Below are 17,511 nucleotides of genomic sequence, written 5' to 3'. Positions count from 1 at the left end.
GTCTTTTCAGAATTAGAATGATAGTTATTTTATGATTATTTTATGATGGTTATGAAAAATATTCTAGTCAAAAGATGAAAACAAACAGGTTTATATTGCAATGCAGCAAACCACGCGTTTCACCATACTTTCGCATGCTTCCGGTTGCATGTGAATATGCTTGTTGTTCGTTCTCGATTCTCAGCGAATCACCGATCTCAACCAAACAGGTCGCTTTATAGCATTTAATGCATACTTTATATCGCCCTGGAGATAATTCACAAACGCAGCTTCCGCTCTGCAGCACGAACCTTAGCGAACTTATCCAATCGCACAGGCCACAAAATCGGCTTGAAGTTTACGAATCTGGGCTGGTATGCAACGGAAACGTTTAAATGAACGAAGATAAAAGCAAATCAGTGACTCTTCCGTTTATCGGGGCCCGAGAGAGCAGTGGCTGGATTAATGAAAACTCAACGTCGTTGCGGAATTTTATTCACAAAATATAGTCTTTATTTCATCCCTTTGTAACTCATGTTGCATATTGAATGGATAACAGTACGCATCTAAATTCATAAAAAGTATATAATTTTTAGTATAAGAAAAACAAAAACAGACATCTGCTGAAATAACTAGTTCTTCTTTCGTTAAACCTACAAGTATGGCGAAAGAGCGAGAAATTAAACCTACAAGTATGTCGAAAAAGCGAGAGAGCCTGTAGCCCAGATCTATTTGGAATCAATATAAAAATATTTCTCATCGATCATTTTCTGGTAGGTGAGCTTAGCGCAGTCCTGATCGGAATACAATTTCACATCTAACACTCTAACGCCGCGCACTGCATCCTGATGTGGCTGTGCAGGAGAGAACACAACTTTCACGAAGAATGGGCGCTGTAACAATAATACAAGTCGTTGGGCGATATCGTCAACGCGTAACCGCGGATTCGGTCGGATGCCGGCCAACCGGACCTGTATGTTACGCAGCGGATCATGCTGCAACCTCACGGGGCACTTGCGCAGTTCGCTCATCGGTAACGTGTCCCGATTGAGGTAATCGACGTACAGGACGCGTGCCTGGCGTTGTTCTTGGTCTACCGTCTCTAGTATCGCCCGGTAATATCGACCATCTTCGCGATATGGCGCCAAACAAGGTGAACCGGGTTCGAGCATACTCGCCTGCCAGAGATGTAGTCGGTTCTGTTTGATTGCTACTTGCTGAATCTTCTCTGCCATCTGCATCATTTGTTGGGTGTGGCCTTCGAGATGCGGATACACGTACAGTATCAGACCGTCGTCGTAGTTGGTGAACTCGGCAAAGAATCCCCTATCAGCAATCTTGCGGTCTATCGATGGCTGTTGTGTGAAACAGCGAAATAATGGATCGTTGCTAGTCGGACTGCACTCTGAATCCGAATTGGTATCTGATAGACGGGAGGATGTTTCAAATTCGCTCGAACAGAAGGAAGCCGGTGATGGCATAGGGCTTTCTGTCTGGTATATTTGTACCATCTGCTGGTCGATCGTGCCAGGATCATTATCATCGACCATTTCCGGGTTGATAACCTGGGCGCGGTTCATCCAGTCGCTGTCGTCCTCCACTTCAGGTAACTCGTTTGGATCTTCATACTCGCTCGCTACGATAAATGATCGGTATTCGGCATGTATATTCCCCAGGAAAGATAATATGTTCCGATGTTCCTTCGAAGAACTTTCAAAAAGAGATCGATTCGTGCCAGGGTCTGCAATCATTGGTGTAGATGGCAGCGAGATCATTTCCTCAATCGACTTTCTAGCGTTTGTCTTAAAAGTTCGCTCAAATAGACCCATATCAACAAGCTGCTTGGCCACGTCTATCTTTCCATCCACGAGATGAATCCGGCAACTAGAAATTAAATGATGTGGCGTCTCTGTTGCATCGCAGCTCGCATTGACATATTCTTCAACGCGAATTAGACATTGCTTTTGCACGATTAGCCTGTGGCAAGCATCGAGGGCACTCTGCGACCATTTAGAAGATAACGAGTGTTGTCCTTTTGGCATAATACACGCCAATTTGAAGCGATTGATCTGCACCGGTACTTGCCCACAAACGATCTCTCGTCGTATATCCTCTGAAGAACAGTTCTCTACGTTACCATAGTCTACAAATTGGACGTGGTACCGTTCATTTGCTATTATGTCTATGATCACTCCTCGATAGAACAAGCCGTCCTGATGAAACTTAACCAGACATATTTGTCCTGGCGCGAATGTACTATTTCGCGTCTTATCATCTTCGTCATTAGGGGCGTTCTTCTGGACGTACTCGTTGATCACGTCACGGATACGATTAAGAATTGGCTCTTGCATCAAGTCGTATAGATATATGGTCCCATCATTTCCGACGTACGTCGGAATGGCCACGAATTCCTTTTTGTCGATCTGGATGCTCTCGGGCCAAGCGGAAATATTTTCAACTAACGTGTTAGCCAGCCCCATTGAGGCGGCATATGTTGGGTCCATGAGCAGAGATTCTGCCCCGTTCAGCACAGTTTGCGCCGTTTTGCTTCCGTCCCTTGGTGCTCTTGTTTCTTCTCTGGAGACGGCGGCGACTCTACGAAAAAACTGCTGTATCTTCTCGTACTCAGCGCACATGTGATCATGGATCGCGCTCTCCAGCGATTCCATCTCTTCAACTGCACCACTGCCTTTTTTGGCGAACGTGCGAAATCGGCCGGTACAATGTGCCAAGCCCCTTGCCATAAGTAATTGGTTGATATTCCGATACTGCGTCCTTTGAGGTTCAAGAGCATTATTGATAGACGCGCGCACTCCCCATAACACGACTGAAAGAGATTGTGCAAGGATGGACGCAATCTGATGGGTCGAAGCCTGAGAGGTCTGAGTCTCCTTTGCATCCAAAGATATAGCGTGACTGTCGAAAGACTTGACTGCTTGTTTAAAACCGTCGAGCGAAGATTGATGCCAAACGGCGTTCCCTCCAATCGGATCGATGCAGGCCAACCGACACCGGATGGCGCCGGGTTGCACTTGGCAAATGCGTGCCGTTATGCGAGCCATATTGGTATGATGTACCTTTACGATCCCAGCCCGGTCAATCAGGAAAGCTTCGTATTCTTTCCCTCGTTCAAGCACGTTTATGACCTGTGCCCGGTACCATTCACTTCCATCAGATCCCGCGGGTGCTGCGTACACAACACACATATCACCAACCAACCAGTTCTTATCTCCAATCGAAGTATCTTCATCGTCGCACGGATCGTCCATATGCTCCTGGATGATCTGATGTAGCTGCTCCAAAGCAGTCGCCCGAGAACACAACCGTACGTAAATCTCGTAGGGTGACACCAACGTTAGCACGTCAACAGGTACACGTGAATCTATTATTTTTGGGATAGGCTCAGCAATATTATCCGTCGCTTCTTCGTTAGACTGCCAAATGCGATCCTTGATTTCCTCTCTGTTACCTGTACATTCGGCATGTCCGTGATCAACCAATAACCCGTTCATGCACAAATCACTTCCAAATTTATTCATCGTGTACAACACCACGTTGTACACCTCGTCTTGTTTGTAATATTGGCCGATACGGACGGAAAAGCTCAGGGTAGAACTGCACGTATATTGATTAAACTCTTTGATTGCCTCCCCAGTCCAGGATGGGTTGTCTGTGGTGCTTTTTGGAAGAATAAGCTCTAATCGGCATTTGACTGCAAGTACATGCTGGTTTAGGGGAGCGCACAATGGCGGAAGCAAGCGCATGTCTGTCCACTGTACGAACATTCGACTGCCGGTATCTAGAGCGAACATTTCACAACCAGCATTCAGCACCTTCTCCACACGACCACGAAACCACTCGCATACATCATTGTTGGTGACCGTAAAACTACATACAAGACCCTGGTAAGGACAGAAAATTCTTCCACATTCCTGCTTAAGGCAAAGGGTTTCAAGTTGTTGTTGCAGGGAATCGAAATAAATCTTTCTCCACGACGATGGCATCACGTAAAAGTTATCGGGTGAAATGGAATTAGTGATCGTGACGTCGAACATATCGTACGCTTTCAGTTCAGGAGCGGTGGGTATGCGTCCTAACTTCAGTGACCCATCCGTAGCCTTCTGAACCCAACTAGTAAGCCAGCTAACACGGTCGGCCATTGTATCGTTCTTGAAACCCTGTACCATGTCGCACTGACCCAGGTAGAGCAGTGTGCTTCGCAAAGACATCGGAGCGTAGTAACCGTCCCAACAGTTCTTCTCTAAATTCGGAAATTTGTTGGATTTGTTATTTTGCATGGTGACTTGCGGCGGAAGAAAAAGATCTACTTTCGCAGTGCTAGTCGTTTTAGAGCCATATACTTTGAACATGATCATTTTCTGGCTGTTGATGAAGTCAATCATTATTTGTGCGCACTCTTTTGGCCACTCTCCTCTGTGCTTGTTGGACGTTTCTTTCAGGCGTGGTTCTATTACGTTGTACAATGAGCACTTAACGGCTTTGGGGTCAAACTTACTCAATTCTACCGATATTGGCCGTATCTGAGAATATTCAACTCCCTCGGTTCGACCAAAATCAATGTACTGTACTACGTACGTCCCGAGGTGATTCGAAGATGCATCCGTCGACTTCAGTACTTTCGCTCGATACCAGTTTGTGGAACTTTTCGGCCGTGCTAGATACAAGGAATGTACCTCTATGCTAAGTTGATAGTTGTTAGAGATCAATTTATCGTTATATGTCTCAGCCTCGATTTTACACAGTTCGTTGAGAATTTTTAAATCCTCATCAAACTGAACATCTTGCACGTAAAACTCACGAGGACTTACCACGCAAGTGACCATTACCGTCGAAAAGAGCTGTTGGCAATCAGAATCAGTTTTCTTATTAAAGAATCGATCGATTCGACGAGACAGACTGGTGCCATTTTTCTGTGGTTTTTTAGAAGATAAACTGCTACTGGTGCGATGTTTTGAGGATGCAGAATCCGATCTCATACATTCCGATCGACTCGACCGACTCTCTTGTTCAGATCGTCTAGAATGGCGATGTTCTTTTTTGTCAGACACGGTACTTTTTACACTGGGTGGCAAAGATCCATCGTGGCTGACTAAAAACGGTACAAGCTGCATAGGTATGCCAGCATCCGGAAGGATCAGATTGTAGCTTCTATTAATGCTTTTTACATAATCGTTATTTTTTGCAAAAGAAATAGTTGTATTAAGATGTCTATTGTCGGAGGGGAGTTTAACCGGATCTCTTTCAAGAAACTTTTGCACTTTAATGCAAAATTTTGTCCATTTTTCATCAGGCGAAGAAGTCTTTTCCGGAAACTGCTTAACCTGCGCGAACAATTCCTCCAAGCGTAATTTGGACGATTGCAATTGTTGCTGCTGATATTTGTTTTGTTGACGCTGTTCGAGAAATGAATTTCGTATTAACCGCAGAACTCGATCTTCTTCTATTTGCATGGCATTGTGTAGTGTGAGGAAATGTGCGTTCACTTGTATCACCATGCGATTGATGTTTTCTGTTTGCTTTCTGGCACGATTTTCAAGCAAATATTTAGATTTTTCATATGCATGATATGCATTTTCGATCAACAATTTTGCCTTCTTCGGAGTGTCCATGTCGTAGGGTGTCCATGTGGAGTGCCTAAAATCCTGTACGTCGCATTTTGTATCCATACACGCACTCTCAGCATTTTTTTCCTCTTCCCAATACAATTTAAGATTGTGCAGTTCTTCATTCAAACGCTCCATAACGCCTAGCAAATAAAAACTGGGATACAAGCTTTTCGTTGGATCGTGTTGTCTAGCCGAAAGCGGCGTATGTTGTTTGCATCTCTTGCAGGTAATTTGATCCTCGTGGGCATGTTCACGTACGCATTGACTGCACAACAAGTGTTGGCAAGACAACAAAAATGGTAGTCGATGCGCCAAATCATCGGATTTGTTGGTGAAAGGAAGCGAGCACCAATCACAAATTGGTTCAGCGCGCCATGATAGTGAACGGTCAATATGTACAAGATTATCCAGATTGGTGGAGGCCATAATGCGAAACAAATCGATGCAATGCGATGTTTCTGGCCAGGTAATTCTGAATAGGGAGATGAGATATTACAATGGTGCGTTGTCGAAACACAAACAAACTTACGTAGTTCACAGAATAATCTTTGGAAGCTTGTAAAATTTAGCTCGTAGTATTAACTGTAGCCATCTAGATGAAAGCACCGGTGTTTACGGGGAAGCAAACATATTAGCTTTATGGGTTGTTATTGTTGATGGTCAGATTTGACATTTCAAAGCATGAAAAACGTTCTTATTAACGAAATAGACTAAATAATATATCATTAAATTAAACTAAATTAAGAAATTGGATTTCCTTTCAAAAATAGCATAAATTAAATCCGATTTCGAATGGTATCCAAATCTTTAGGAACAATAAAAGAGAACACCGTACAACTCAGAGCAGTTCGACTTCTTTAGTGACAGTAAAGTATGGGTTATTTAATGCAAATGAATGGCTTACATTTAATATATTAGTTCTAATTTTGTTTATAGCCGAACATTTAAATTAATCAACAGACAATAATTTCCCAACCTTTTAAGTTGATAAAGAGCCGACGCCGTTTTCTTGACGTTTACATTGTCAGAAGGAGTGGTGTGGTGCCCCTGTGTGTGCATTTGTTTTGGAGGTACTTGTACTTGTTGAAAATTTTCTAATTTTCTATTGTAAAATTGAGTTTCACTCTTTGTCTTGTCGTGACATATAAATACTAGAAAAATATCCTTTTGAAAATCATAAAACAAGGTGTGCGAAGTTGTTGTATTGACATATATTGCAAGATGCTTAGCGTTGTACTGGAATCAGACTGATATCGTTTCTTTTGCAGCATTTTGTATAATGTGAAGATTATTTTGCTGTAACGATTTTACAGCTTTGTGTAATATAACTGATCGATTCTTTCCGAGCTAATACGTATGGGAAACGATTAAGTCATTGCTAAAACTTGTTAGGTTAGGTTACCTGACTTCCGGTGACTTGGCCGCTTTGGTCCGCATGCGGTGCCAAACATGAAGGGATCCGTACAGAAAATATCGATATTGGAGAACAAAACTAATTATAAGAGATCGTGTCGTGCGTGGCTTTTTATCTTCGAAATCGAGTATCTATTACCCTTAAATTTACGGTTGTATGTTGAAATGCGTAGCAAATTGTTTATTCCGTTGACATGGAAAACCCTTTGGTTATGTTCATACATTTAAATTGAATGTTTTTGCGCAAGAGCGCATAATATGACAAGAATTACATGTATGTTGATAGTCAACAACATAGGCGGTGTAATACACGTTGTTATGTAACATTTCTCCGTAAATTTCCGTTCCGTGATGTGCATCGTATGTTCTATTATTGTGTCTATACTGGGACAATGTCTTTCCTAAGCTACTTAGTTTGGTACGAAAGCCTACTTGATTTGTTTTATAGTATATGAAATGAACACATTCTGAAAGTACGCTTTTGGTTTTTTCGCCGGCTCACTGGCACGCGTTCGTAACAAGTGACTAGTTTTGGAATCGTCATTTTCTTCGCTAAACCATCAATAGCGTCATATATATATTGTGGTTTACAAATTGTATAAAAAGAGTTTTGAAATTGATTTTTCTAGAAGTTGGAGATTTAGGAAGAAGTGACTGGCGAGAAATATGGAGATCAGCAAAACGATTGGCATTGCTGCAGGAGTCGCTGGAACGCTTTTCCTAGGCTATTGCATATACTTCGACCACAAACGCAGGAAGGATCCGGACTTCAAAAAGAAATTGCGTGAAAGTAAGTATTTCATCAGTAGCTTCACTTTCTTCACATTTCATTGGCATTTCGCATTATCTTTATTCTTTGCAGGGCGAAAGGCCAAAAAAGCAGCAGCATCAGCAGGTCCTAAGGCAACGATTCCCAACTTGGCAGACCACGAAGAGGTGCAGAGGTAAGCGAACTAGTTAAAGAGAATGTATAGATAGTAAGCAGAAGCGTATATTGATTTTCCGCTGATTCCTACCACGCGGGCGTGTTGTCAAATGGATGTCCTTTCTTGTTTTTTTTTCTATTATGGAGCAAAATGATGAAAAACGTTTACGTAATCGCAACTAGATAAAATCCTTAAGTTTCTGTTGAATTATTTGCACATGGTGCATCGAAATTGCAACTTGTTTTGTTTTTGTGTGATCATGATAAATGTTCTTTTTGATCAGGTTCTTCCTGCAGGAGATCCAAACCGGTGAGGCGCTTATTTCGGCCGGTGACATTGAAAACGGTGTGGAGCATTTGGCCAATGCAATTATTGTCTGCGGCCAACCAACGCAACTGTTACAGGTTTGTAGAGCATGGACATATGTTTTGGTGCATATTTTGTACATGATTCACTATTGATTGGCTTTTGCAGGTCCTCCAGCAAACGCTGCCAGCTGAAGTGTTCACGCTACTGATTAGGCGCATGCGACAATACGGTAATCAGCCAAATGAGGGTGAGCGGACTAAGTTGCAGGACATGAACGACGATCTGGAGTAGGCAAAAACCCAGAAGCATTGAGAAGTGATCAGCCGTCGTAGTCATCTGTGGGCTTTGGAAGCTGTTGAATTAGTCGAGGAAAGAAGAAAAGTAGTGGAAGCGCGACTATGGGAATGGAATCCGTTGGAATGTCAAGAGAACCCCTTAACATAAAACTGCCGACTAGCATGAAGCAGCAATATGATTTTCAAGTAATCGGATATTATTTGCGTATCGAATATTATCATCTTATCCGCGGTTCACTTGCTACCTGAACAAATTTTTCCGTTCGAAAATCTATTCCAACGAACCCGAGGATCAGTGTGTTCTGCTCGTGTTTTCGTGCTTGCTTCCGATTCTAAAGATGCAAAATCAACTAATCCGTAGTAGAGAAATCTATTTAGTAATAACGATAAACCAACACTTGAATACAAGAATAACTTTCGCGTTTCGTCGTTTGGGCGGATGTACCGAAAAAACTTGTTCCACCACATCACATGTTATTACCGTTAACAACAATCTCGGAATGAGTGTCTTTCAACGTGTTTCAGGCAAAAATTCTACAGAAACCATTGATTTGGAATGCGTGTGTAGAATAATTTTCTTGCAATTCAATCTCTTTACATAGTTGCATTTGGCACGTTTCGATTGCAGTAAAGGCTCCTGGGCTGAAAGGCAGTTTAAAACGAATGCACACATATTCGTCATTACAATTTATTGAACGCAAAATCTATCCGGTCATGATTTATTCCGTGAAATTTCCTAATTGTTGCAATTCACGCCGTCCCCAGATTGTAGACGTTGTTCTGGTATTCAAAATACTGCGCGTGTGCTGTTTCAACGCTCACAGCATGCGGAATGGAGTTAGCAGAGGCTCCAGGAATTTCTGGATGATGTTTTTAATGATAGTCATACTATTTGCATTCAAACGATGGGATTATATATTGGAGAGAAACATGATGTCTTTTTTGCCTGGGTTTATGTCATAAATGTCATAAATTTTGGGTTTATTTCATAAATTATGCAATACCAATAATTTATGAAATAGAAGATTTACAAAACTGATTACAGAAAGGACCTTAAAACAGCGATGTACGCGAGCCTCGAAACGTGTAGAAATATATACAGTCGAAACTTACCACAAAGTAGTAAAAGACGGAACAACTTGTTAAAGCAGATTAATGAACTATATGAATAATCGATAGCTTTCTGGGAGAATAAATGATATGCAGTGTTACGGCATGCGTTTTCTGATAGTACAAATTCGCAAGGTAAGCTGATCTGTTAACCGTCTGTTATTTGGTCATTCTTCCAACATTACGAAGGAATACTGCCACAATAAGTGTAGCGATATCATCTCGGGGATAAATAATTCGAGCAGATGCGAAGATTTTGAATTAGAAATGCTACCACATGCAGGATCCGGAGAGACTCCAAGCTGTGGACGCTATTTTTAAATACATGTATTTTTTGGACACGTTATAGCAGCGTCCCAACGGTGTTCGCGTGATGTGTTTGGATGGAATGGATTAGTCCTGAGGTAAGCTCTTGTTTCAGAGCCCTGAAATATATATTCTTGACGAGTATAAATATTTGAAACATGAATAAACATAAAAAAATCAGCGACCATGGCTAAGCAAACAGGTGGTAACCCTGTGAACATATAGCAACAATATTTCGTATTCCTCCCGGGTTCAGTTTAGCCGTGTGGGAGTTTATATTTTTATCTCCATGGAGAATGGACCATAGGCGAATGAACAGTACGATAACTGTGGCAATCGGAGCAGCAACGCTTGGTTATTATCTGTTTATTCCGTATTTGATGGCCGCGTAGATTGTCGATCACACAGTGTTTTAAGTAAGAAAGGGAGCTTTATCGATTTGAGACGGGTATAAGTAATCATCCGTCAAGATTGAATTGTATTTCGCTTTACTATAGCTTATCCGCCCCGTCTGGTCCCCTATCCAACTGCCGGAGCGAGTCCATCCAACGTTTAGTTCGACAGCTAACATCGGCGAATGCAGATCGAAACGCATCTTCAGCCTCTGGGACTGCAAAGAAACCCGGAAACCGACGAGGCCAAAAATAGCAACGGGTGATCAGTTTTCGCGCACTTCAATAGTTCAAGTTTGCACGCAGGCCTAAAACCACCCACAATTAGTATATTGCCAAACAAGATCATAGCTTAGTGTCACGTTGTGTTATCGGGCGGTGTAGTACGATACTTTTTTGTTGTTGCAGTTCTTTGCTTTCGCCACTTGAGTTCTAGTTTACACATCTAGAACGCCTTTATAATGCAGTACAGCAACCGACAAGTCTTCCGTTTTCTAGCACAACAAATAATAGTTACGCTGATAATGTTCATTCGCTGGAGTTCACCAGCTAGTACGGTGAATACACTCCCGATCTATCCATCGGACAGGCTATCTATAGCGGAAGGAGCTGGTTTTCTGGCTTTTTTAAGCGCCAACGGTGAAGCGGAGCTTCGAGCGCGCACATCCGGTCATTGGATACATTGTTCCGTAAGCATTAACAACGTGCAATACAGCTTGGATAGCGATCAGATACATCGGGTCGGTGAGAAAACCACGGTGGAGAGGTACGATTCTGAACGATGTGGTGTGCGAGTGAAAAACCTTCAAAAAGCCCTCGAAACTAAGTGGACACTCCACGGAACCGACCAGGGAGGACAAGACAGTAATGGAATCCTAGACGTGACCGTTTTGCGTAGGTTTTGGAATCTTCTTTTACATTTGCCTTGATTTTGTGGATTATGATAAATTACGTTCACTCATATCCCTCTTTTTAGCGCCAAAAATGATAGACCAGCTAAATGTGACGATTAGCGGTTCCGCCTCAGCAGCGACTATCAATTGCCCGGACAGGGATAGCGCCCGCTACTGCCGGATAATGGATGCCGAGCAGAACGTGTATGAATCCTGTTCGGCATATGTTGAAATTTCGCAACAGCTTAGTTATTTTTGGTGTCATTCGATGTTCTGGGGCGCGATGATGGAACGTATCACGCAAGTCAACGTGATTGTGCTGGGTAAATCGATCTGTGGTCTGTTCGACCTAAGGATGATTCTAATCGTCTTTTAATTGCAGAGGATGATAGCGACGTTAAAACAACAGTGGAAGAAACTGACGATCATATCGTGCTATCCTGTCAGTATCGCTCGTCTATTTCGCTTTGCCGCGCGCAATCAGAAAACGATAAACGCCAGTTCTTGTTACTTGACGGTCATCTCACCGATCGCTACTCCTCTTACAATACAAAGTATCTAATCGTTCTAATCGTTAAATATGTTTGAATCCGTATGCTTATAATTTGTTAGGAAAGCGCTACACCGAATGAAGTATGCGTCCTTCACTTCAGTATGAACTACAATTTCTTAGTATTTTTCGATATAAAATTTAGTTCCCAGCCAGTAACATTTACGATCATTTACCTTTCAGGATATCGAAAGGAATTTGCTCTCTTGAGATAAAAAAACCGTTGATTCCGGAGGACATTGGGGTTTGGCGAATTTATCAACTACTCAATCCAAACGATTACACGGGGTGTGTGTTTGATATCAAAAGCCGGCGCTCATCGAAATCTCGCTTCATTCGCACTAGAGGCTCTGCTAAGGAGAATCGAGTCGAACTCCCTTCGACTAGTATTGAAATCTTCCGCGATCCCCGTTCATCTAGCTCGAGTGTAACGCAGATCTCCTGCGAAGTACCCTATGCTCTCAACTACTGCTACTTATCCGGTCCAACGGGAGGCGATTATGCACCACAGCGATTCGATCGCCTGAAGTCACTCGGAATATGCCGCTTCGAGGTAACTAACATTACTAGTGGCATGTGGGCCTGCGGCATCAATGACCCAGACGGTGCTCAAGATCGTCTGACATACTACAACGTAAGCGTGTACCAGCAACCGGGACGTACAGTTTCCGGTCAGCTCACAGCAAGTACTGGGGATCGTGAGCAACGATTGCTTTGTCGTACTATTCTGAATCTTCCCATCAGTATTTGCCGATTCGTTGACCCATCTGGTGAAGTGCATGGACTCTCAGACATGAGGAAACCCTCGACCGATGCTCGATATCGATATCACGGGGCAGGACTACGTGAGGGCGACTGTGGGCTGGAAATAGTCGAACTACAAGAGAAGGACTTTGGCCGTTGGAAGTGTCTGTTCAAGGTGCGTGACCGAGAATACGAGCTTTCGATGGACATAGTAGAAGAAGGTGAGCTATAGACTTAATATAAGTACTCAGTGTTGTAATTTGTACAGTTGCCAATGCACGGCACTCATTTCAATGTCATTTTTCATGCAACATTTCCAATTCGACTGTGTACAGCTATGAGTGTTGGCACGATTATTGCAATTAGCATCGGGGCTACAACCGCACTCGGAATTATCGGATTCTTCGCCTATCGCAAAATGAACCGTCGTTACATGGGTCCCAACTATACCGTTTCATCAAGCATGTCCAACGATTCGCACAATTCGTAAGCAAAAAGCGAGGGATATCAAAAATATCCAAGTAAAACAGTTCCATCCTATGAATCGGTATTTCTTCAATTGTATGTATTGTACGCGTTTGACATTGAGTGTCTCTTTGTAACGAAGTAAAACTATGAATGTTTGATTTGTAATTTGTGTCACTTACTTATTCGATGCTACTACCGCAAAGCCAAGTTGTCAGAAGCCAAGTGTGGCAGAAACCAGGAACAGACCGTAAATATCTACTTTTTGGTGTCCGTAATCTTTTATATACATGATGCTGGGTGACTTGCCCTACGCTCAAACCTCTTAGTACCTTTAGAGTACCTTGTGACACGTTTTTTAGCGTTAAGGTGCATTAGACTTCGTCCACCAAATCGGTAACAGAACAGATTGTGTCGTTGTCAGTTCGCTTTATTACGACATACTAACGTAGTCTCCCGATCGTGCTGCTCCCAGCAGCAGCAGCGTTCTTGCAAACTTTCCCTTGTGGCGGCAACATAGCAATCTTACGCAAACGAGGAAAACGATGCAGCATATCAAATAAACGGCATTTCTAAATATCGTCTTACGTCGTAACCACGAGCGGTAGTCGTCATACCGCTGGAATCGGTTCCGATATACACTTTCTAGCTCGAAGCTGCTGCGAGCTGGAAAAAGGCTGAGATAAAAATCCTCCAGCAACGCTGCAATCAACTGATTTTCCTCCTGCCGGTCATCGCTCAGGTTGTCGTTAATGCAGTTGAACTTTTTCGGTGTTTTACGCAGTTCATCGAGCGCATCGACCACGTGCGTAATGTTGGAAGTCAGCATTTTGAAATTGCTGTAGATTCCGGTTTTTGCGCTAACGTGGAAACGGTAGCGTGGTACTTTTCCAAAGTTTATACGCATCATATCGGCCAGTTCCGAGCAACCCATCACCAGCGCTTTCGTTACTGTCGGCTAAAAACATATGAGCGGGATGATATTATCTATGCTACAGCACCTAACCACGTGACTAAACGTATTGAGCCACATTCAAATTGTTTCACACAAGCACTTACAATCGTGGAATCTTCATAGCGTTCGTACACAAGAGTAGGATATGCCTTTCGTTGTTCCTGCTGATATTCCAAAGGAATAAAATTATTCTGCTGTAGGGAGCAATTTGTGACGATTTCTTCGAAATACCGCACTGCTGACCAATCTAGCGGCAGATTATACACCTTTGTTAGCAACGTTCTAATTTCTCGATCCGACCAGGTTCTGTAGTTCATGTAAAAGAACATATTATAAGAAAGAAAATCAAAAATGTATTCATCAACGCATCTATACCCTGACGAATCCGTATCGAAGTCATCGAAAATCTCGCCGATCGTCTTATTCCGTGATTCGCTCATCAGAAAATGGTAATAACTGAATGCATATTGCATGTCGTCTTTCGCGCGAAACCTATGGCGTTTGGTCACGAGAAATTCATCACGAAAACGTTCTAGCATTTGTTCGATAACATGTACATCTAACAGGAAGCCAACGTGGGCAAGCACCTTGCGATTATGGAAGCCGTACACTCGGTTGAAAACTCGATTCGTATGAATCAGCGAATTGGCAAAGATGTCCTGCGAGTTAACATTAGGATCGACGTTCATGGAAGGCATCTGCCCGTTCTTATCTACCGCCGTGCGATTATGCGTCAGTCCCTGATGAGCGGGTGTTCGCAGCCTAGCACGGCGATTTCGATGTTTTGCTTCTTGTTTGTTAACCTTCATTTTTTCCTTATTAAAGCGTTCCACAAGATGCCGAGTAGAAGATGTGCCGTTGTTGCCTTTCATGCGAAAAATTTCATAGATGTCACGAATATTCTCCGAGCCGCCGTGTCCTGCGGGCCAAATTCTTGGAAACATTTTCGGCACATCGATGAACATTTGCTCGCCTTGTTCTTCCACTCTTTCCATCGTTTCCTCCGTAACAGAGATGTCTTCATAATCATGTAACTGATGGGTCCTTCGACGATCTGCTCCATAATCTGGATGATCACAGTCACCGCCATCAAACTGACAATCTTCCACGAAACAATCTTGGTCGCACGAGCCATCTCCTACGAACATCCATGGACAATCTGGAGCGCAATCAGGAACGATCCAGGCAGTAAACACCTTTACTCCTTCCGAGAGCGTTTGCAGATCGTCCGGATGGAGTGGAGTACCGAGGAAAATGTCGTCGTTTAAGTAGAGAAAACGACGTGAGAGACCAGGAATGCGATGAATAAAAGTTTCGATGGTAGCGCTGGAAAAAGTAGGCAGGACTGTGTCAACATCGGCAATATCCGTATGGGGAACGATCCGAATACGAGGATTTTCCAAGTTTAGCCAACATGGTACTTGACCGTTCGTCACTATGTATACATTGCGCACCCAAGGGGCAAACTTTTCCAGCGAACGAAGCGAATATCGAAGTTCGTTCTTATCATCATATCGGGCTTTGTCCCGTTTTTTGGAGTACCGGTAAAGATCATCTAGAAATTGAGAATCACTCCCGTTCACCCAGGTATACACGACATCTATAACTTCGTAGCAGTTCTGGCAACCTGTGTTGGGCGACGACTGGTTCAAAAAGACAGAATACAAGACATTAAAATCGATGAACGATGTACGATGAAGATGCTTACCGTTATTACTAGATGTACAATCACATAGCAGAGAGCGATTAATGCCAGTATCGTCACCGTACAGCAGCATCTGAACCGAAACTTATTGCTCTTCAGCCCAGAACTACAGACCCAGCGAGTGATTCGTTTCATTCCACGTGATATTCTTCGGCATTCCATTTAGTGGGATTTTTCGGACTTGGTACTGCATTGGACGATCCACGGGGCGCATGATGACTAGTCAATTTTGTTTCCTTTCTACAGATAGTTCAACGTGTGGCTATCATTTGCAAGTGATCGTTTTTTGCAGTATATCCCTGCCTTTTTACACTTTCACTGCATTAGAGGCACCGTCTTGTGCAATCGTTTGCCTACAGAATTAATATTACTATAAAGGCTGAAATAAAAATAATAGTTGAATTATACATCGATGGATGGTGCGCTATGAGAACGTTATCTGCATTCTTCTACTTTTACTTCGTATACGATAACAATATCACTCGACAAGCATCATATATCAAGTATGGTTTCAATGCAAGGTGGTCGAACCAGCAATAAGCGTAGTACCAAATGGATTATGTACAACTTTTCATTCACGCCAGCAACGATATAAACAAAAATGTATTGTTCAAACAAATGCTTCCGAAACAAAACAAACTTACAGCCTATCTCTTCGTTTCTAACCTATCTATTCGTTGCGAACGCCTTTAAACGTTTGGTATATCTTGTGAAATGCTTTTGTGTGATTTTATATACAGAATGAGATTATTGAAATATAAGAAGGTTTATGAAATATACTTGATAATCAAAGAAATCTACAGTTTTTGCAACAAATATTGTTCAAAACAACCGGACTTCAAACGCGAATACGTAAGTTTGACAGCATTACTCCGCCGAGAAATGATCAGAAAGCCATTGGTATTTTTTTGGGTTATTTTACCTTTATTAATTTATATACATTTTAAAAAAATTTTAGTGGATATAAACAATTTGAACTTTTTCGATAGGGTTTATATATCGTACTTATTTGTTATGTTTTCGTTAATTTGAATTACATTTCTTTTGATGATGGTATAAATACAGCTGTCAGTACTGCCAACCTGCCGACCATGTGGTGAGTTTGATTTTTGTAGCTTTTACACTAGGTTGAAAGTGTCACTGAAGTCAACGCGAAACAAGAAATTTTGCTGCGTTAGAAAAAGGGCATTCCTTCGCGAAAAGTGGGATATATTTTACGGAAACCAAAAGTCCAATGCCATTAAGCTGAAATTGATCAGGAAAACGAAAGGTCCCAGCATCGCATCAACCAGCGAATTGCAAACCTAGTGATTTCCATTCCTGCGACGATTCTCGCTTTCTCTTCAATCTGCTAGACTGAGAGCGAGAAAAGCAGAGAGCTGCTGTGCTGTTCCGTCGTGTGATGTGTTTGGTGCCTTCGGTAAAAAGTGTCTCAAAAAATCCGGATTGCGCAAACTACCGGGTGACGTTGAATGAAATGTTAAAGCTAATCCACTGGCTTACGGCCCGGCACAGTTTTCTTCAGTAAATGTAGCCCATTTCTACCCCAGAACCTGGATCACGCAATCCGGAACTGTGTGCTTGTGTTTGTGTGTGCGTGTTTGTGTCTGCCCATTTTTGTACGTTTAAAACCCCGGGGTACCCTTACGTTCAAAGACCAAGGAACAGAAAATAGTGGCATTTTTCAAGCCAACGCCTGTGGTCCCGGTTGTCGCGAGGTGGAAAGTTGGCTAACGCTAGTAATTAAATGCAGTTTCGTCGGCTTGCGCAAAAGCCAAAGCGTGGGTCAGTGCATGGCGGCTGCTAGCCTGCCGACGGGCAGGCCGCAATAAGAGAAAAAT

At 42.7% G+C, this 17,511-nt stretch overlaps 4 protein-coding genes across 6 annotated transcripts; 2 read left to right on the top strand and 2 right to left on the bottom strand.

Moving 5' to 3' along the window:
* Window positions 1-501: 501 nt before the first annotated feature.
* On the bottom strand, window positions 502-6,032 carry LOC128730214 (uncharacterized). Its single transcript, XM_053823246.1, has 2 exons — window positions 5,166-6,032; window positions 502-4,838 (listed from the first exon to the last, which is right to left on the bottom strand). Exons 1-2 carry the CDS (start codon window positions 6,030-6,032, stop codon window positions 708-710), a joined length of 4,998 nt encoding a protein of 1,665 aa, XP_053679221.1. The 3' UTR covers window positions 502-707.
* A 614-nt stretch (window positions 6,033-6,646) lies between these two features.
* On the top strand, window positions 6,647-9,835 carry LOC128722034 (mitochondrial import receptor subunit TOM20 homolog). 3 transcript variants are annotated; one of them, XM_053815846.1, is made up of 5 exons: window positions 6,647-6,676; window positions 7,649-7,809; window positions 7,882-7,963; window positions 8,229-8,349; window positions 8,420-9,835. In XM_053815846.1, exons 2-5 carry the CDS (start codon window positions 7,686-7,688, stop codon window positions 8,543-8,545), a joined length of 453 nt encoding a protein of 150 aa, XP_053671821.1. In that variant the 5' UTR covers window positions 6,647-6,676; window positions 7,649-7,685; the 3' UTR covers window positions 8,546-9,835. The 3 variants fall into 3 exon arrangements, with proteins under 3 accessions (XP_053671821.1, XP_053671823.1, XP_053671822.1); XM_053815848.1 differs by lacking the exon at window positions 6,647-6,676 and adding an exon at window positions 6,704-6,792; XM_053815847.1 differs by lacking the exon at window positions 6,647-6,676 and adding an exon at window positions 7,359-7,437.
* A 1,047-nt stretch (window positions 9,836-10,882) lies between these two features.
* Window positions 10,883-13,148, top strand: LOC128730213 (uncharacterized). The gene is made up of 5 exons (XM_053823245.1): window positions 10,883-11,252; window positions 11,335-11,574; window positions 11,634-11,805; window positions 11,985-12,766; window positions 12,881-13,148. The coding sequence occupies exons 1-5, from the start codon at window positions 10,883-10,885 to the stop codon at window positions 13,033-13,035; spliced, it is 1,719 nt and encodes a 572-aa protein (XP_053679220.1). The 3' UTR covers window positions 13,036-13,148.
* Window positions 13,149-13,428: 280 nt separating this feature from the next.
* Window positions 13,429-15,832, bottom strand: LOC128731890 (N-acetylglucosamine-1-phosphotransferase subunits alpha/beta). The gene is made up of 4 exons (XM_053825043.1): window positions 15,674-15,832; window positions 14,341-15,608; window positions 14,070-14,271; window positions 13,429-13,968 (listed from the first exon to the last, which is right to left on the bottom strand). Exons 1-4 carry the CDS (start codon window positions 15,830-15,832, stop codon window positions 13,444-13,446), a joined length of 2,154 nt encoding a protein of 717 aa, XP_053681018.1. The 3' UTR covers window positions 13,429-13,443.
* Window positions 15,833-17,511: the final 1,679 nt, after the last annotated feature.

The sequence above is a fragment of the Anopheles nili genome, chromosome 2 (genome assembly GCF_943737925.1).
Source record: "Anopheles nili chromosome 2, idAnoNiliSN_F5_01, whole genome shotgun sequence".
NCBI classification, from domain to species: domain Eukaryota; kingdom Metazoa; phylum Arthropoda; class Insecta; order Diptera; family Culicidae; genus Anopheles; species Anopheles nili.
The sequence above is the reverse complement of the archived record's forward strand: the minus strand, read 5'-3'. Positions and strand labels throughout refer to the sequence as shown.